At 38.6% G+C, this 22,078-nt stretch overlaps 1 protein-coding gene across 13 annotated transcripts in view; it reads right to left on the reverse strand.

The window, feature by feature from the left end:
- Positions 1-22,078, reverse strand: part of ptprub (protein tyrosine phosphatase receptor type Ub) — a 182,077-nt gene that overhangs the window by 55,226 nt on the left and 104,773 nt on the right. For all 13 annotated transcript variants that reach the window (XM_043260835.1, XM_043260834.1, XM_043260832.1 and 10 more), the window contains exons 5-9: positions 18,142-18,257; positions 14,716-14,890; positions 11,481-11,774; positions 6,140-6,457; positions 2,900-3,009 (exon numbers count right to left, since the gene is read on the reverse strand). In XM_043260835.1, the coding sequence (XP_043116770.1) occupies positions 2,900-3,009; positions 6,140-6,457; positions 11,481-11,774; positions 14,716-14,890; positions 18,142-18,257 (1,013 nt within the window). The remainder of the gene's footprint in view (positions 1-2,899; positions 3,010-6,139; positions 6,458-11,480; positions 11,775-14,715; positions 14,891-18,141; positions 18,258-22,078) is intronic.

A 22,078-nucleotide genomic window follows, 5' to 3' on the forward strand; every position in this document is an offset into this window, starting at 1 on the left:
GAAACGAGAGCGAATTCTCCAGGCTCTGCCTCTCTCTTATTCCTTCTCTCTTCATCTCTCTGTATGTCTGAGAAGATCAGGCTGCTTGAGCCTGAAAATCTGTCCTTGCCTCCACTTTATAGGTCAAGCCTTTAAATCCCCTTTAGAAAACATCCTTGAGGCGACTTTGGTAACCATGGCCGGGGGAGAAAAAGAAACGCGCGCTATCAAGGAGAGATAACTCAGTAAGTGCAAATGGTAACAGGGGAGGCACCTGATGGACAGAGGTGGCATTCAAAAAATGCGTTGATCTCGTTTCGGGCCATAGCTGAGCCGAATGACGGATCCACAAACAAAAGCGACTTTTCCTCCTGAGGTGAGATGGGTGTTTTGGAGCGTGACAGAAGCACCGTTCTCACAACTTTTTAGTGACTGACTGAGAACCTGAATCATGGGTGAGGAGAAAGGTGACACCGAGGCAGGAAGTGTGACCAGAGAGAGAAAGGGTGTGAGAATGTTCTGGAACAGAGGAACAGAGAGACAGATGCTGGCTGTGGGAGGCCCACCACCTATCCTTTTGAGCAGGCCGAATCTGTGTGCACTGAACGGAAGAATGAAGAAACAGTTTAAAGGCTTTTATTAGACTGTTACCTATCCTTCTTTTTGGGACAAAGTCATGAGCTTTCAGCCTGCTACAGTTCCAATCTACTAATCTCACGAGCACAATTATAGAACCAAAGATCAATAGCTATATAGAACAACAGACAGATTGACAGAATGATAGATAAACAGACTGGCAGACAGAATAGAACGATGAATGGATAGATAGATAATATTGGGATTTTTTTTTTTTTTTTTTAAAATGAAAACTAAAAGAATGTTATATCACACGAGGCAATATTTTTATTCACAATGGAACATAGATAACATAAATGCTTAATTTTATGCACAGAATTAGCTCATTTCATATTTGATGCCTGCTACAGGTCTCAAAATAGTCAGGATAGGTTATGTTTATCATGATGCAAATGTCTGGGCATCGAGGTTATGGAGTTTCTAGACTTCTGGTTTGTTGTCATCTTTAATGTATTTTGATACCAAATGTTCTCTATAGGTGAAAGATCTGGACTGCAGGCCAATTCAGCACCATTCTTCTACTAAGAAGCCATGCTGTTGTAATAGCTGCAGTATGTGGTTCTGAATTGTCCTGCTGAAATACACAAAGCCTTCACTGAAATAGATGTTGTCTGGAGGGGAGCATGTGTTGCTCTAAAACCTTTATATACCTTTCAGCATTCATAGTGCCTTCCAAAACATGCAAGCTGCCCATACCGTATGCACTTATGCACCACTATACCATTAGAGATGCTGGATTTTGAACTGAACGCTGATACTTTGGAAGGTCTCCCTCCTCTTTAGGCCCGAAGGACACAGTGCTGTGATTTCCAAAAAGAATTGTCATATTTAGACTCATCTGACCATAGGGCACTTTTCTATTTTGAAACAAACCATTTTATGAGCCTTGGCTGACAGGACACGAAGGAGCTTCTGGATTTTTATTGGCTTTTTTTTAGCATTTATTGGCATCTGCAGATGGCATGGCGGATTGTGTTTACGACACCTTTCAGTGCAAGTATTCCTGGGCTCATTTAGTAATGTCAATGACAGAATCATGCCATTGAGTGATGCACTGTCATTTGGCCTGAAGACCACCAGCATCTAACAAAGGTTTTCGGCCTTGTACTTTACACACAGAGATTTCTCTTTAAGGGCCAGTTGTGCTCGCGCCATGGGGGATAGCTTTTTACATAGAGTAATATATTGGCAGAAAAGCTAAATGCTTTTCAAGCAAAGAAAAAGATCTGCTTGTGCAGCATGCCCATGGGCGCACAAATGGGCGCAAATGCATTTGCTAATTAAACATGTGGCGCTGAAAAGGAAAATTAAAACTGAGTCAGATTGAAACTAGCAAACACACTTGCGTCGCATTGTGCCAGGTATATGATAGGTTTAAAAAAATTATATATGTTTACTACGTTGTAGTATATTATATTAAAATATTTGCATTGAAAGTTTTAATTCGATTCAAATTTGAAAAATGTTCCAACGTTTCCAGAATTTGGGTTATAGTTAGAATAATAGAATGATAAGATAGAACACATTCATAAAATACTGCGGTCTATTGGTTAAGGCTGGACGGTTGCTGATTCAGTCCCTTTGAGAACTAAGCCATGAGCAACTATCGTTGTGTCCTCCAGCAAAGCAATTAATCCCCGGTAGCTCTAGGACAATCATCCCAGTTCATGAGTACAGCTGTTCTATGATGACATCATGGCAACTATTCAAATGAAGCAAGATTCTAAAATGGCAAAAAAGTGTAGGAGACAGCATATAGAACTTAGATAGAGACATCTTTCTGTCATTTAATAACAGATGGCTGGTGCAGTAGGGACCAATTAGAGGGAGGGTTGGCCTTGGTGGCTCTCGTGTCTCTGGCAGCATGCAGAGTTCCAGGTCCAAATCATGACTTCATACATACTTTCTGCCTGTCACTGACTTGAGTTGAGAAAGAAGAAGAAGAAGAACAACAACAACTCAGCACTTCCGGCTCACTAGACTGAAACTCCAAATTATACAGGGGTGGAAAAACACTTGCATTCCAAGGTCTTCCTAATACAGCATACTGTCAGTCAGGTCTGTGTGCACACGCATGCGAGGGATCATATGTTAGAGGCACGTTCATAAATAATTTAAACTGGCAGTCCAATTTTAACACACAGTGGGAAGTTTTGTCTTTCAAGGATTGTGGATCATCGACATTTCACCTGGTAAAAAAGCTGACTCTTCAGAGCAGATCTCTGCGGATTCAGACAGCGAGAGAAATAGATATGAGTGCGGTAAGGAGCAGGAAAGCACATACCTCATACTGCGTGATGAGGCCGTTTGGTTCCACCGGCTCCTCCCACTTCAGGAAGATCATATCCTCCAGCGGCGTGAAGGTAAGAGACTCTGGAGCAATGCCTCCGGGAACTGTGGGAAACCAGAGACGCCACTGGTTATGAATGAAGAAACCAAAAGATCCTATACTGTCAGACTAATAATTTCACTAGCATTTACTCAAAGTGAGAGGGTTAATCGCTTAAAGTCCCCCAAAGGTCAACTCTAATATCCTCATTACAGCCATTGTCATTATGATAGTCTTAAGCATGCCTTTTATGTTATGAACAGAGACTCATTTATTATAACTAATATAAGTGATTCACTGCTGTTTTCAGGTCACTTGAATATGTGATATGGAGTCAAAGAGCTATAAGGCTGGGAACGCACTGATTTGATAGAATGAGGAAGTCTGGGGATCCTGCTAAAAAACAAATAGCATATAACATGTTTGTTTTTAAAAATTGATTCTTTGTGTCCCCATCAGGCTCCTTTAAGGAACAGTTCATTAAGAAATTCGACTTGTCATTCCTTACTCACCCTATTGTCGTTCAAATCTAGAACGTTTTCCAGACATTGCAATGTTTTAATAAATCTAAAGCTATTAAAATAATTTTCTCAATTATAAAATGAAATATAAATTACATGAAAAATGTTAACATTTAAAATCAGAAACTGAAAATATACGTATGTATATTAATATACACATTAAAATTAGAAGTGAAAAACAGAAAAGTGCTAAATAAAAACAAATAAAAAAATGAGAAAGAAAACAAGAGTACTAAAACGTGCAATACATTAACTGATTAAAAGATTAATTTAAAGTGAATATAAAATAAATTGAAGCTAAATAAAAATATTAAAATAGAGAAAAAAGAGAACAAAAATTCAAAAAATTTGAAATAAAATTAAAACTGAATATTAAAATTAAAAAAAAAGTGAAACAAAAATGACAGCTAAATATATATAAAAATAAAAAAACTTACAATTAAAATAAAAATTTAAATGAAAACAAAAACAAAACAATTAATAAATTATTAACAAATACTATAAACGCATGCAAATAATCAAATGGAAAAACACATAATAACGATATTATAAAAATTATCTACACGACTCAAGCCCGGTAAGCACTGCGTGATTTCAGTTTTTATTCTCATAAACTTTTGCCATCAACTGCAGCTTCGAAATTTCTGAAATTGCTGTGTTGTGATTGGTTACAAGATAAGCGAGAACCATCAGGGACCAATTCTTCACAACAGCATACCTAAATTATATTCGAGAGTTACTGTACAGTATAGATTTTCTGTGTATAACAACATAATTTCCAGTCTTTTTGCCATCATGTGGCATCAGGATAATTGAAAGGGTCATCATATGAATCATTTTAATGATTTGTTTTTGTCCTTTAGGAGCTGACAGCCCTACATGCTTTCAATGTATAGAAGAGACCAGCGTTCTTCACAGGTTTGGAATGACATTACGATGAATGAAAAGACTACTAGCTTAACCATATTCACCAGAAAGGCCATGCTGCTTAATTAGACTCATCAGTTAGGCTTGCAAATGAACAGCATAGTCACACTGATCAATCAACCACACTGGCACGAAAGCAGCCTTAACCAGCCTGGAGCAGCGAGGAAATTCATGCTGGTCAAAGCCGGACTTCTCAGCAGGAAATACAAAGCCTGCGCGACAGAAAGAAAGGGCAACACTTGCAGCTGATGACACGGCTTTTTTTGGCTGATTAATATTAACACGGGTTCATTAACAGACATAAACGCTGGCAGAAAGAAAGAGGAGGACGTGAAAATGGTGCTAGAGAGACAGATGATGCTCTGAGCTCTCACACACTGCAGCAGTAACACATCAGCAGATGTTTTTACAGCCATTTGTGCTCTGTCACTGAGCCATCCTCGTTAGCCCTCGGGTATGTGCACAGCGTGTGTGCGCGGGGTGATAGTTGGTGAGGCAGCGATAGCCGGTGGCGAAAATAACACGCTCACTCAGATTGAGTCAAAATCGCTGACTCCATCACTTTTTCTTGTGACAGGCCATGAAAGAAAAGAATTGCTGATTGAAGCTTCAGAGGAGTGTTGATAATTGAGCACTCCCCTTCCTCCCTCTCTTTTTCTCTCTCATTTCATCATGCTTCCTGTCTGGCTGAAACGCTAGTGTTTCAAATTTTTCACAGAAATTGTCCGAGCACAAAAACAGGCATAAAAATCTTCCCTGACCTGCTCACGCTCAGCTCCCTGGAGAGAATAATTAAAAATTAATTTCAAAACCATTTGGGAACGTCTGTGTCTTTATGATTGTGATGTTAAAGAGATCTAAGTGTACATTTTTATTCAGAAGACTCCACGATTAAATACTTCAGTGTCTAGGAACAACTTAACGACTTTGTCAACTTTCTTTTCTTTATGTGATAAAACTTCTTTTCCATTCTTTTAACCATCCATCCATTTTTTTTAATCAACAATCCATTCATCTTTTTATCATCCATTATCCTATTTATCATCCTTACATTTATCTGTCCTTACATTTTCTATTCATTTTATCACCCATCACTGACTATTCATCCTTTTCCTTTTGTTCTTTTCATTTATCCTTATCATTCATCCTTTGTTACTTTTCTATATATCTAAACATCATCCATCCATCAAACTAAATGTATTTATTTATGAGTATTTTATTAAAAACAAGTACTCTGAGATTTTTAAAAATGGTTCAGACCCTGTTTTAGTTTGAAAACTCCTGAAAACTTTCAGTGTAAACATACCAAAAATGGACTTTTGAAAAGTGCTGTGTATCCTTGAAGACAGTGTAAACAAAAACAACATCATGTTTGTTCTACCAACACATATCAATGGTTGTATCTGCATGAATGGTCATGAGTCATTTGGTTATGTAGTGTAGACAGATAATTTCTGAAATGCTAATGCAAACACGGATGGTTTTTACTCTAATGGTTCTAAAAAGCAACGCCTACATAAACTCAACTACGACAACTTCCACTCCTGAGAATGCCAAAAGGGTCTATTTTACTTGTTAGTAGTAGTCCGTAGTAGTATTTACAAATTTTGTTACGCAAATGTTACACAATTTGATATTCATGATGAGGCATCTTTGCTTCCCCACTCTTTAAACCCAAGCACACTAGAATAGAAAAACAAAAAATGACATACACAAAATTATACTCAATTAAATTTTTGCTACTCACTGTCCTCCTCAGTCTGAAACATGACCTCCTTCCCTTCCTTCTTGCCCTCGGTGTTGGCGAGTGCCAGGCGTATTTGGATGGTGTGAAAAGGAGGCAGATCTCTAAGGGTGAAGCGTGAAGTGTTGTGCTCCACAGCCAGGCATTCTCTCACTGTGGTGTTGTGCCCGCCGCCTCCCCCTGCGGTCGTGTAGCGGTAACACAAAGAGACCGAGTAAGTGTGGCAGCGGGTCAGGTTGAAGGCCGGAGTCTCCCACTGCAAGGTCAGCTGCCGGGACTGGATTTCCGAGGCTCGAAGACCACGCAGCGCCCGCATGGGCTCTATCGGAATAGAAAACGGTGAAACATTTTGTTAACATAAGCCAAAAATGCAGGGAATCTGCACGGGGACATCACCAGGTCACAAGACTTCTCGCCTTCCCCACCCATCATAGGTAGGAGGCGCCACTGTGGTCAAAAAGGTTGACGGACCACCTGCTAATGAGGACACAACTCTTGCCAAATTACGTTAATTAATTCCACAGGCTGCAGGTTGTACTCTCTCTCCCGCCATTTGCCACCTCCGTGTCGCTAAGCAAATCGAGTATCTGCCTGTGCCTCGTCCAGGGGCCATGAGCCCTGTTCAAGGACACTCAGCTCTGCCAGTTACCGTTAGTGCAAGGTCGTTGCATTAGGCCAACTATTTTTGGCATAACTCACATCTGTGTTCGTACTTTCTTATTTACCGGGGGCAGAAAGATCAGCGACCACCTTCGGTGTATGTGATATAAAGAGACAGAGGAAGCTACTGTCTGTAGGGCACACAGCAACCTTAGTGTTTCTCACAGCGAGGGAGGGTGAACCAAGGACATCCAGCCTCGCTATCAATGAGCGCATTTGTCACGGTCCATTATTAAGACAATCAATGCATTTTGGTCAAATATATCTCCACATAATGTATTGTATTTCTTTGTTCTTTTAATGGGACCTGATGACTAATGGACCCAAGTGGGAAGGTACAACAAAGGGGGTGTGAAGTGCGCACTTCCTGTGAAAAGTATGAGGTCACGGCTCAAGGTCTTTATTGTTCCTATCTAACCAATGCTCACAGGACACGCTCTTAAGAATTAGGATTACTACTAAAGGTAAGGTAAGGTAGCTAATGCACCGAGACCGTAAGGACAGTGAATTAGAGGAAAAGCAAGTCCTCCGAGGAGAACGTGTATGGATCGTGGAATACTAATTCAGCACTTTTCCTGCAGAAATGCACTCGTAACATTAAGCTCCGTTAATCCTGAAATATCTCCCACATCAGAGAGCTTTCGCCACATCTCTCTACACATTTCCTTAAGGTCTATATTTAGATTTACATTTCGTTTCATTCGTAGATTTACATTTAGATTAACTTCCAGAGCGATTGGATTTCTTATCAACAGAAGCACTTAGTGGACCTGAAAATGACACGAATGAGCGATGTTTGTTTCCTAAAATACACATTGAATGTCAAAAGGTCCCATTTGTCTCCACAGGAAATACGACCAAAATAGAGTGATGATCGTCTTAATGGAACTATTGATTGTTAGTTAAAAGCAAACTAATGGGATGCTGTTGGCTTGTGTCGTCTTTAAAACAATCCAAGAGTCTACACTGTGGTCTTTGAGGAGCTCAAAAGGGCCTTTTGTGTCACCCTACTTCCCTTAACCTAGTTCGAAGGCTTTGTCTGGATGCCAAGAGCAGCGCTTCGAGCGCCCACTCCTTGGCTCCTATCTGAGATGGGACCGAACCCAGAGAGAGCAGCCAGGGGCCTGGGGCAGCATGTCAATTCCTCATGGGCAGCTGGAAGTCCAAACAAGACCAGTTTCTGTCCCATTACTCTAGATAATGTTGATACATGAGGTAGTCCTGAAAGAACTAAGGTTATACAGTGAACTAATGGGCGTGAAGTTCTGGTCACTGGTTTTAAAAAGAAAAAGGATGGGAAACATGATTCTGTGGTATTTGAAGTAAAATCGTTTATATTGAGATGGACTAGGAGTGGGTTTAATCAAATGTACATAAGAACATTGTATCTGACGTTAAATTATGGGAATAAAAATAAAGAATAAGCTGTTAAAGTATATGTTACTCTCATTAAAGACATTTATTAAAGGGATAGTTCACCTAGAAATTATTTACATCACTGGAGCAGTCGAATAATATTGTAAAATTTCAAAATAACAACTGAGCTGCATATTTTTGATAAAACCATAACATTTTTTATTTCCAATATTTTTTTATATTTTTTTCCTTTTATAATTTTTTTTTTTAATGTAAATTGTGATTTACTGATTTACCCTATTCAACCATCACAGAAAACAAATTTGTTTCTCTTGTTTTTATTCTGTTCCACAGTATAAAATGCTTTTACTGCGCTGTCATCCCTATTAACTTTTACTGCATCACCTTATTTTAATGCAAGGAGGAAAGTGAAACGTGTTTGGAATGTCACAAGGACGAGTAGTTGATGAGAAAATATGCATTTTTGGCTTTCTTCTGCAGAACAAGACAAGATGTTCTGCACTCTTTTTGGCCTTGCAATAAAGTCTCATTGACTTTTTTGTATGAATGAATAAATCAATCAAATTGTCCTCTTTAGTGTTCAGAAGAAGGAAAAGTCATACAGGTTTAGAATGACACGAGGCTAATTAAATGACAAAATTGGGATTTTTGGGTGCACTGTACCTTTAAGTCATTACACAATCCAGAGTGTAACTCACTCCAATGAACACCTAAAGAGACCCAGCAGCAGGTGGAGGTCCATCTGTGAACCAGTCTGTGGCAGAAGTACAATGTTTGTCCCATTCTTCCATCTTTTTCCCCTTTCTAATCTCCCTCTCCTCCAAGGAACATTTCTTCACATCAAGTCCTGCTCCTAATCACAACAACGCCTCATCAAGCACACCTGGCCATGTTAGGCGAAATGTCCACCGATTCCCTGGCTGTGCCCACAGGACTGTGCCTGCTTTCATCATTTTTATGTAGGTCAATACCTAGAGCAGCGCACCAGGATGCAATCTTCAGCTGCAGCCAGAAACAACCTAGTCATCTCATCATTCATTTCACTTTCTTCCAGTTTTTTGGCGGAGAAGTCACCCAAGGTCCTGGAAGTATCTAACGTTCTTGCAGTAAAACACAGAATAAGAAAAAAGCTGCTAGGAGAGATAAACCATATAAGGCGAGCCTAACTACACCAACAAATAAAATAACAAGATTTTGTTGGATCCCAGAAAGGGATATATCAACAGGGAAGATCGGGTCTGTCAGCATCAGGTCTGTGTACAGGAGGTAATGACATCCCTGGATGGAGGCCATTTTGTGCGGAGCCAGAGATGATGATTACAGTCACCTTTGTATTGGAGGAGGTGGATTCACCTGCTGGATGAAGACAGATGAGCTGTCACTTCTCTCTATCTAAAAAGCGAAAGGAAAAAAAATCAGGGGGAAAATATAACCAGTGGGGGGTTGTGATGTTTCGGGGGGCTGTATAAATACCCAAGTAACCAAGGCTTTCACTGTAAATAAATATATAAATATCTTCTTTTCTGTTCTATAGAAAAAAAAACAAGTGATTCAGGTATGGAATGATATAAGGGTCAGTAAATGATGACAGAATGTCCATTTATGGATGAACTAACCCTTTAAGCGAAGCATACTTGAAAGCTCCGTGACCAGACCTCTGAAGAATAAAAATGACAGCCAAAGCTAATGCATTTAGTAAAGAACCATAAATCCATCAAATTCAGTAAAAGATTAAATTTGGAATAAAAACTATTGAAGACAGTGTTACAAAACAAACATCTTGTCCTGCAGCAGCGGCTAAGCCTAATATTTTTTTGTGACAGAGCTCTCTGGAGGCTAATCTGAATATCGAGTCACATGACTCTAAATGCTAACCCCCTTTCAACCGTGATTAATAAGTCATCACAGAGAACGTACCAGCGTATGCGCGCGCGTGTGTGTGAGCAAACGCTGTCAAACAAATCAAAACTTCACAGCCTCTGACACAACATGGCGTTCCCACTAGCACACTTCTCCAAGCACTCAATTATATCTTCGACTTCTATTCAGTTGACGGCAGAATACACAGGAGATTTGAGCACGAGCGGAGTATGGAAAACCTCATTTTACTTCCAATCCCACTGATGTGCTTCTATTGAGTCAAAATTACATCTTCAACAGTTCAGCAAATATGACAGCAGCTTAAACAGCCCCAATATTCATGTGCAGCGAAGCACCACTGGGAATATGATGCAAATACTCCATTTAAAGAAGAATTTCAATCTAGACTTAATGTGGAAGTGGAAATGGAAACAGTAGGAAATATTTAGCGTGAATGTCTGCTCCTCATTTTCTCCGCCTTCCTTTTAGAGACAAAAGCCGTTTAAGACAAAAACGTGTCTGGAAGTGACTCACAGACGAATCTTTCTCGCTCCGACTCTCTCGTCTTATCCACTGATGTCTTTTTCTTCCTGCTATGTCATTCTAAAGCCTCCTCTGTTGTCATGCTTTTCCGCACTCCCTTTTTCACCTGGCTGCCTCTTTTTGTCTTGCTTGCTGATGAATGGTGGATGTCTGGTCTCAGGAACAAGCTGGGAATGATTGTGATGTGTCATTTACAAAGGCAGGCATTGATTTGTGTGATGGCATGTGCGTTTGGAAGAGGATGCGATGTAAAGTGGTGACTATTACTATGTTGACCAGGTCTTGGTCCAATCCTCAAGCTGCATTTTCAGTCTCGTTTTCACTCAGATAAAAACAGGATCAATCTTCCTAATCACACCCTTTCCAGGACTGAAACAGCTGGACGTGGTGGAGACTCTCATTTGCAGGTAGAACCATGCATTACCGACCCCTCGCTGTTTGTTTTGACAGGCACAAGAAGGCACCACAGGAGAGATGCCTGCAGTTTTGGTTCAAAAAATTTAAGTTCAAATTAATAATCCTTTTTTTTTTTAAATTAAGTGAGATATATTTTATGTACTGACATTAAACTGACATTAAACACTTGACCAAATTCACTGTTTATTAATGGTGCATTTTTTAAACTGCTGATGCAGTCTTGGTCTATAATATGATAAATGTTCAAGGTTTATGGTACATGGTATGTATGTTCTGAATTATTACTGTGTAAAATATGTATTAATTTACATTCTAAAGTTTAATATATAGATAGATAGAACTTAATGCTTATTTTACATAATCTTAAATTCTTGCTTTACAACAAGATCAAATAGAGAGCAACAAAAATATGGTTCAAATAATATCAAAATATGACAGTAGTTTTTAATGGCCTTCTTAATGTATGTGCCATTCTCTAGTCACTCACCTGCACATTTAGTTCTGCTGATGAGAGGTGGTCCTGGTGGCCCCGTCCCACCCTCGCCCGGCCGGGTGAGCAGCACACTGATATGGTACTCTGTATCTGGATCCAGGTGCCAGAGCTTGTAGGTAACCATGTTAACTCCGAGGATCTCTGACCAAGGTGCCTGGCTGGCCCGATATTCGATTTCCCGGCGGATGATGGGGCCATCGCCCAGAATAGAGTTTGTGTTTAGTTGAATGATCAAATACGTGGAGCCCGCTCTCAACAGCTGGGGCGGAGCAATGGGAGATGGGGGAACTGTGACGGAAATAAAAAGGAGATGATGGTAAAAATCTACTCAGGGAATGAAGAAAACATTTTAATACTTTAGCCCTTTTCAAGCAGCCCCCAGGAGAAATATATGAAAACCTTTAATATACTCCAACCTGAATCTGTCCGATCTTTTTTTACACAGTTTTTAAAGCTAATCTTGACTAGACACTGCTGACACGAGGTGAAAGAACATTTGCAGTTCAAACTGTACAACTTAAAAACACAAGGTTCAAGGGTTAAAATACCAATCTGGCCATGCACATTAAATCTCCAATAGCTGGTTCTTTTAAGTCCTCGAGGGAGAGCTATAAGTAAACCAACAGATGTGCAAGCCTGTAGACTGCGGAAGAACCTCAAATACAAGGTCATGCTATTTTGCGTGAGCTTTTCATATCTGGCTCCCTGAAGAACTCAATGGGCAGCTACACAGTAGCCAAAATCTCACATTTGATTTGCAAGGTATATCGTTTTATAGGTATATATTTAACCGCTGACTAATGACTAGAATTTCAAAGGGTCTTGAGTTATCAAACAATTAGTGAAAGAAATTGATTTGGAAGGATGGAAGGCAGGGTCCAATGAAAGAAAAGATACCAGCGCTGACTTTTCCCATGACTAATCTTCGGGTCTGCCGTGTCTGCAAGCTTTCTCTCTCAGGGCCAGCTGCAGATGGCAAATATCCAGCTAGGGACAGAGAAAGCCTCTCCTGGGAGGGATATGAGATGGCAGGGAATAATAAAGCTCATCTTGTCTGTCAGAGAAAGGCTCAGAGAATAATATAAAGTCAACTTAAGACTCCGTTTTCATATGCGAAGAGACATAAAAACGGAGCCGTCTCTGTGATTCTCCCTCTATCCAGCGTTGGATAGGGCAGATGATTAATTTCACCCTGAGAAAGCTTCTTTCGCCAGAGTTGAGTTCAGCGTTAGTGTGAAAACACATCTGAACCTTACTGACTGACTGAGAACAATTCTCATTAGCCCTCTGGCTCCTCTGCATTAGCCCTGTTGCTGTGTAATCTATGGGCCCATTGAGGAACAGTGAGTTGTGAAATGAGTTGATCAAGCTAATTAAAGGACTGATTAGCCTCTCGTTAGTGGGGGCAAGCGTGGGAGGGCAGTTTGGAAAAGACAAGGAGAAGATCAGAGTGAAGGGAGGGGAAAACTAAGGTGAACGTAATGAGATTGCGTCAACTCTGCCGTGCTAGCATGCAGGCCTATAGCTTTATGGACTCGTCTGGTGGGGCCAATCTGCCGTGCTTAACTGAGGTGCAGTAATGCATTTTAAATAGGACCTCCTGTCGAAGCAAAAGCCATCAGGAAGCAATGCCAACAACATGCTGCAGAGGGAATGCAGCTATAGCCTGAAATGGCTTTAAAGCTCTCTAACATAGAGACACAGATGCAAGCGGGTCTCATTATAAGTTGTGCTTCATATTGTGATGTTCCCAAGAGGATTATGCCTACGGCTTTGGTAAAAATATAATGATGAAGTTGTAATGAGTCAGTGTGACAAGTGCTACAAGAGCAAGTGCTTTGTATCGAGCACTTTCCTGAACATTTGATTAGTCAGTCCCCTAGAAACACTGCATGTCAAATGAGTTTTGAATTTGATGGCAAGATCTAGAGAACATTAGCAATTCTACCCCGGAATATAGTTACATTTAAGGCATTTAGCAGTAGCTCTTATCCAATCGCTGCAGCAAGAAAACCACGCAAATTAGGAGGTTAACTGTTGGGAAAAGAAGGGCGTTTTCTCTAGAAACAAGACTAAACTAAAAACCAAAGTGAAACAAAAACAAAAAACCTGAAACGAAACAAAAAAAAAACTTAACCAAACCAAAAACAATTTAAAAACTGAAACAATAAACAACCACAATCAACAACAACAAAAATTTTTACAAATTTAACAATCAAAAGAAAACAATACAAAAAGGATAATGTTCATTTTCCATGAAACAAAATACAATTTTACTCTTTAAATTAAGTGTGAAGAAAGCAAAGTGCTTAGCCTTGCTGTAGGGGCTTTATGGTTAAATAATAAACAGTGTGAGGAGTACAAATAATTGAATAGCTAGAAGTTTTTCTTTTAGCTTCTCTCAGGGTATTACCTGTGATTTTTCATTTCGGGTTTGTTATGACTGCTTTTAAAGAAAACAGCCTGAAGGTTTATAACGCTGTGCTTCTGGGTCACATTGTGGAATACAGTAAAGCCGTATTTCTAAACTCTACGTAATCCGTGCTGCTACATCTATCAATAGGATTAGCATGGTGCTGTCTCATAACCTCTCTCAGTATGCCTTGAGGACTGATGTTGAATAATCCACGTGGCTCCATCCATCCCTATCCTTATTCCACCCCTGACTTCTCCTTTTGCTTAGAGGATATCAATCTGACCCGGGTTTACAGGTGGACACAGAAAACTGCCACTGCAGGCTGATGGGCAGATGTCAAGTTATATGGTTGATTCAGAATTTACAGGGAAAGCTGAACTGATAGTTTAAACCTCATGCTGCTCCAAACCTGTTTGTTGTTTTGTTTTTTGCTTTTATTTCTTGAAACACCAAACAATACATTTTTAAGTTTTAGACTGACTGTCAAGCTCAAAAATTATATTTTTTTGTACTGAACAAACTTAATAAGGGGTGAAGTCAGAATTAACATTTTTGAGTGTACTACCCCTTTAAGCTTTTCTAAATACCAACTGCCAAAAAAGTCTGCTACTACAATGCATACTGTACATCATTCTCACTAAACTGGCAATTTCAGGACAAAAGAGCATAAGATGTGAGAATGCAAGGCTATAATGAAAAAAGGATACAATGATATGGTTTTAGCCAGAATCCCATTATCTTGTGATGTGCACATTATGGGCAGTAAAATGAAGACTGAAAGGACAAAAGAAGGAAAGAAAACAAGCTCTTCACCTTTGACAATGAGTTCAGCAAAATTGGAAACGCCGGAGCCTCTGGAGGACTGCGTGACGCAGCGGTAGAGGTCCTGCTCTGGCTTCTGGACGTCCTCCAGTTGAAAGGACAATGAGAAGCGGTTGCGGCCCAAGTGCTTGACAGAACCACCTGAAGACACTTCACCATTGTGCCGCTAGAAAAGAAGAAACGCAAGAAAATGCTAGAACCTAGTCACCAAGCACAGTGTACTTACATAAACACTGAATGAGCAATGTACTTTTCTGGATGCTAGTCGTAGCGACAACAGAATATCTGGAGGGATAGAGCCATTTGTCATTAAGCTCAGGACAAAAATACTCAGCCAAAACAACACTAAATTGCATTTGCCCAATTATATTGCTTCTCGATGATGAAGTTATCAATTATGTGATTTGTGTACACATATATATCATAGTGACAGACTGAAAAGCTGCAAAAAGCACAAAAAACTATAAAACCAATTCTATATGACAGGTTATTATAATAATAGTAAGTTACGCAAGTAACATAACATCGTCTTATAGGTGAGTGTGAGAAACAGACAATCAACAGTGAAAACATGAAAAGTTTGTGTATGCCTCATAACTGCTGATGACATGCGAAATACATATATAAGCATATATTTAAAATGGCATAAAAGAGATGAGAAGCAGATACACAATGGCACATAATTTTTAGGAGGTTGAAGGCAGTGTCATTATTAAAAACTAATATAAAATAAAAGTTCAACTAAAATCAAATAAAAATAAGGTAAAATGCCGGAATTACTGAAACTGGAATACAAATACGTTAAAGCAAAATGAGGACACAACTAGAAATCAGTGGTTAAGTTGTATTTACAAAACTGTTCCAGAACAGTTCAACCCAAACATTAGAGTGTGTGCAACGTATTTTATGGAGGACTGATTCCTGAACCTGGAGAGTAGCCTATGCTGGTTGTTTCTGTAAATTGAGGCAATTCCAACGTTGCAAGGACAGTCTGGCGCTTCTGACACACAGCCTGTAAGTACCTATGTTTTCATATTTAAAGGATTTGGCGCTGACTATTCAAATGCATCCTAAATGGATGCAATAAATGCCTTGTTTGGACACGGCATCGCAATACAGTAAGTGTGCAACATTTCCGGCACACGCTTGAGGTATTCGACCAATCACAAGCTTCCAAACACCTCGCTTCTCAGAAAAATGTAAAAATCCACATGTTTCAGAAAGGCAGTGCACAGAGGAGCAACAATAAAGTACAGTATGTGGGGAAAAAAAAGTGCTTTTGAAATTAAAGTTTTAATAAACATTTAATTTACTACTGTAGGTGCAATGACGCAAATTCATGCAGATAAGAGGACTAAACTGAATAGCTTCGGTTTATTTTGAAAGATGAGCCATAAATGTTGGCCACCAAAGAGCGTTTCATCTGAATAAGGACCAAAAATGAATATGTCTTGAAAGTCTCACACGTCACTGAGCATCAGGAATTGCTACATGGAGCTTTGTGAGGCACCAGACACGTCTCTCACACAAAACCACACTTGATAACAGCAAGCTTTCACTGTGACTCAGGTAATTTCAGCGAGACAGTGGTGTGAATAGCACCCATCCGAGATGTCAACGCATTCCCTCTCTCCCTTCTCTGAATACCAAGGGCACAAAATGAGCACGGAGAGTGCACTTATACTAACGGAAAGCACTTCGAGAAGGAGGTCCGCGGCTGCTACACAACTATGTGTGTTTGTTTATTACGGGGCTGCTAAAGTGTTTAGGCTTTCAATGTGGTTCAAGACCACACAAACCAGATGTGAATGCAGGGGTAAACGTGTGGGCAATGCCTGCAAATTCGAGGTTCGCATAAAACAAAGCCAAACGTACAATCATCTGGCTTTGGGAGCCACTCGGTCTTTATTCAACCTAGCAATCACGTTCAGTGAACTGCCAGACAGACAAACATGTAGGAAAACATAGGAGAGCTGTTGATAATCTGTTTTGGACTAATCGTGCAACGCATTACTGATGCATTTGACTCATGCGTTTATCTGGTATTAGCTGACACACTTGATAAAAAAATTACAATAATGTTATTAAGAAAAAAGTCAAGTGTACTAAAAGAAAGACATTCCTAATGCTCACCAAGAAATAATAATTTAACTATTAATTTTGATTATATTTAAATAGATAATTATGCTGATTTTTTTAAAGATATTTAAGATACGTTTAAGATATATTTCTTATCAATGTTGAAAACAGTTGTGCTGGTTGAAACTTAGCTTTTTTAAAATTCTTTTTTAAATCAAAATTAGAACAGCATATATTAGACAAAGATTGATAACTTTAATGTATCATTACTGAATACATAATTTTGTCATTATTATTTCTAACATAAAAAAAAGCAGTGTTTATATATAATTGAAATGAAATAAAATAAACGCAAACAATTATTTAAATTAACCTTTATACAATAAAAAAAAAATTCAGGTCAACAGATGCCAAACATAAAAAAGAAACAAAAATAAATGTTAGAACTTTATTTTTTACGGTTACGCCTATTAGTTGCTTATTAGCATGCATATTACTAGAATATTAGCCATTTATTAGTGCTAATCTCATCCCTAATCCTGCTCAAAACTTACGCTTAACAACTACCTTACTAACTATTAGTAAATAAATAAAGCAAATGAAGAATTTATTGAGTGAAAAGTCATAGTTAATAGTTAATAAGTGTTACCCAATAAGTATTTACAGAGCATAATATCACAGAAAAAGGTAAGAAAGTGACGATATAAAATGGAAGTGAAGCTGTACAGTTATATATCTCCTGCTGTGTTTAGTGGAGAAATGAGCACTTCAGAGGGTTTGAGGACATTGATTATTGCAGAATCTTGTGTTGCTGTGACAGCTTGCAACCACAGGCATCTGTCCTTGACCTTGATGTGACATAATCACTCATTTGATTTAATTCCACCTTTGATGCCAGAAACTTCAGCTCTCCAAAGACAGTGGGAAATGTTCCTTCCAAACACAATGTTACAGCCTGAAAACGCTCCCAGAACAATTCTTTTATATAACAAACGGTGAAGCGATTTAGCTCTATATGGCTTTTCTTTGAAGATTGATAGTTAACAAATTTTCCCAAAAGTTTTGGGTTAAACTTTGGACAAAACTAAATGACAAAGAGAAGGAATTCTGATTTCATACACACAGACCTTCTGACCTCATCTGAGGGACAAGAGTGGTTTTAAGACCAAATTGATTTAAGCAATAAATCACTTGCTAAGATTAACTTTAAATATTATTAGTTTGGCGCTATCATTTTGTTGGCTAGCAAGTCGCAACTTTAACACTTCGCTAATTATTATTGAATTTGACAAAACCAGATTACTCGCACTAAAAACAAAAAATGTACTGTATACTCACCTCCAACAGAAACTTCTCTGCTTCATTGGGACGTCCAGCTGCCACGCACTGAAAAGTGGCGTTTTGTCCAGCGTTGACCTCCACATCCCCCAGACGAGAAAAATGAGGGGCTTTATCTAAACACAAAGACATAATGGGTTCAGAATAATAAAATAATATACAGTACAAAGAAAAGGAAGCAAATAACCATTTAGAATTTTTTTTTTTTAAGTAATACATACTTTTATTTATCATTTTTTTAAAATGTGACAATGAAGACATTTATAATATTGTAGTAATGACTGCTGAAAATATACCTTTACTATTAAAGGAAAAAAAATAAGTTTACAGTTATTCAAATTGTAATTCATAATGACATACTTCTTTCTTTATGCTTCCCAACAGATTTTCTATTTTAGCACGCATCAGAAAAAAATAACATATCTCTACAACAGACTCACATTCACAGAAAAAAATAAAAATAAATAGAAATGAACAACAACTAACTAAAAACAGTTTTAAACATACAGTAGTCCACAACGATGCAAACCTCACTTCCTACAGTTTAATCTGCTTAAAAGTCAACATTGGTCTTTCTTAATATATGTTTCTTATATCAAAATGGAAAAGATTTTTCTTCAACTCTTTTTATGCACACTTTTTATGCTCCAATCAAGTCCCGCCCTACATTTCTCAATTTGAACACTCAAACATATCATATTTCTGAAGTAAAATGCATTGCGAATGTTGTTTCACACAGACTTCAAAAGCAGAGAGGCGATCTCTTAGTGGCCAGAAATGTTGATTTGTTCCAGTTTGATTGGCTAGTTAATCGTGAAATTGTTCCACATATGGGATGTTTTCTTGCCTGCATGTGAGACACTTGAATCCTATGAAATAAGGTCTAGATAATCTTCCTCCAGCAGCAGACGTGGTTCTTGGTCCTTTAAACGTAATCGATTTTTGTAAGGTCTCAGTTCAAATAAAGTGACCTTTTGAATTTAAACGTCATATCTATTCATTTGAAGATATTTTTTGTAACTGATTATATAGAATTGGGGATTAGACAGGATAAAAAGAAGTAGATAAACAGCATAGATAAAAATAAAGGAATACTTTTTATTGATCCCCAAAAGAAAATGCAGGTGCAGAACTCGGCAAAATGCAATGCAATGTGCACAAAAATACCCCGACGAAGAGACATAGCTCCGTCAAGATATTATGTGCATAATCTGCGCAGATAACGCAATATACTCTGTATTAAGAAACCAATTTCAGAGCCTGATTCACGCGCTGAAAGCCTACAGGAAGTTTGACATGAGCAAAAAGTAAAAAAGGTAAACAGATCTGGCTCTAGCTGTAGTTGCAGATGCATAAATGAAACTTTTTAGATTTCTTTCTTTCTTTCTTTAAAGCAGTTCATTGAATGGGCATCAGATGTAAAAAAAAAAAAAAAAAAAACCCGCAGGCAACATGAATAGCTTCATGTGGTAGTTAACACTGTTTAGTCTCAGATAGCAAAGAGCTCCTATGGGAACTGCAGCCAGCTCTGCACATCTGACAGTCTGATTGTTACTTAAACAGTGCATGGTTTATGTATAATTTAATATTTTGGACTACTGAACTGTTTGAACGGTGATAAGAGACGAAACTCACATTAAGTGCTCCGACATAACAACTGCATGAATATTTTATTAAAGATTAAAATGCAAACTCGTGAAGAAAAAAAAGTTGAACATGGCTTCGAAATAATTTAAATATCCACATACTGTAGTTGAAATATATCTTTTATCTGTTAATTTATTCACGCTCAGGCCATGCAGGATGTAGATGAGTTTGTTTGCTCATCTGAACAGATTTGGAGAAATTTTACGTCACTTGCTCACCGATGGATCCTCAGCAGTGAATGGGTGCCGTCAGAATGAGATTTCACACAATTGATAAAAACACCATAATAATCCACAAGAAATCCAGTCTATCAATCAAAGTTTGAAAAATTAAAAGTTGTCCATTTCCTGTTGTCTTCTCACATCTAAATCCACAAACATTTTCCAAAATGTCTTCATTTGTTATTACAAATATGTTTATTATACAACATTAATTGATGGACTGTACTCATATGTGATGTTTTTAACAGCTGTTTAAACTCATTGTGATGGCACCCATTCACTCCAGAGGATCTATTGGTGAGCAGGCGATTCCTGTTATGATAAAGAAACTCATCTGCATCTTAAATGCCCTGAGAAAGAATACATTTTTAGCAAACTTTAATTTTTGGGTGAACTTCCCTACTCCTTTAGACTTGAATTTGCATTAAATCTTAAGTCTGCGTCATTCCATAACAATCTCGAACGTAAATTTGTTCACGTTTTGGCTAGTTTCCATATGACGCAGTGATTGTGTGGATAAAAAGTATAATAATCTTTCGGTAGGTTTCATAACAAGGCTGCCTTGCTTAGATTAGCTTGCTTAGTGTTGGAGTTCTAAATCGTTTTGCCTTGTGTAACCACAGGGCTTTCCTCTTCTCTGGCAACAGCTTCCTGCTTGAAGAGGATGTATATAAAATCACCGTAAAACCGCCTACACCCACACTGCACACATCTGAAATCTGTCAATCAAAGCAGATAAACAGCGTACAAGGTTTGATCTAACAGAGAATGCTGTTTTGTACATCTACCCTGAGCTTGTATTATTTATCTTCTTAGTAAAAGAAGGCAGAGGCCCAGGCTACATTGTTTGTAGTCCACAGGTGGCCACATGTTCGGTGGAAATGGCGCTGTGTGCTGCTCAGTTCATGTTTTTTATGTGCCAAAATGAATCACAAGGCAAAAAAAAGTATGAAAAGGGGCCGAAAATCTGTTATGTGCTCCAGCAAAACAGGTTTAAAATATTATGTTTGTATCCTAAGTACTGCATATTGCAGTTACCACAAAACTTAAGTTAAGAAAAAACCATAACTGTGTGGATTGGGAAAAAAAAAAAAAAAAAAAAAAGAAACCACACCCTCTCTTAAATCACAGAGCGATCTACTCTCTTTCTCGCTCTTTCTACTCTTTTTGCCTTCCTTTCCTTTTTGACTTGTCTTGCCAAATGGTGATTTCCGCAGTCTGGCGCAATGCCACTCTCGACAATGTGTGTCCAGGTCCTGATGAGAGTTTTAATTATTTAATGTGCACAGTGGGGCTTAGATGATGCCATCTGCCGCCTGCAGGAAGTGGGGAGGGGGGCGAAGGAAGAGGGTGTTAGGAGACTCAGCAGAGATGAGCTTTCATGACCACAGCATCTGTTGATTTGCTTGTTTGGAATTGCACTTTATTACCAACTAATAGTACTTTGTCAGTTTTCTCTGTTTAAATATGTATAAATATCACTACAGTTTTATGAAGCCTTGAAAGCGTTAAGATGTCCCTCAGAGGTTGTGAAAAGGATTGTTAACTTTGAGCGAAGTCCGCATCTCTGTGGCATGTCACCTATCCCCATCGGCTGGTCACTAAAAGGCATTTCAGCACATCGGTTACAATTAGAGCTGACAATTGTGCTGTCGAAGCCTTTTGAATTAGCCTTAAAAAAGGCTCGCAGCTCTCAAATAAATACACAGACATGCTGTTATCACACGAGGCAGCTTGTTTTAATAAAAGCCAGTCAGATAAGGAAAAATCCACTAAGAACGAATTGCAGTCGCTGTGTCATTTATTTACATGCGCAGTCTGCATTGTTCTAGCACCTGATTCACTAAGGAAATTGTGCAAATTAGACAAAAACCGGGCCTGAAATGCAATGCGAGTGACAAATTCTCAATTTATGAACTTACAGGTTGATTTTGATCTGGTTTGAGAGAATTCAGCAGTATACTGCGATCTGACGTACTTACTGGGACTGCACATCATCATTATACCTCTGAGATCTAAACACCTGAATCAGCTCTTAAAATGCTACGCACTTTAAAAAGAGTACTCTT

The sequence above is a fragment of the Puntigrus tetrazona genome, chromosome 16, assembly GCF_018831695.1.
Source record: "Puntigrus tetrazona isolate hp1 chromosome 16, ASM1883169v1, whole genome shotgun sequence".
NCBI classification, from domain to species: domain Eukaryota; kingdom Metazoa; phylum Chordata; class Actinopteri; order Cypriniformes; family Cyprinidae; genus Puntigrus; species Puntigrus tetrazona.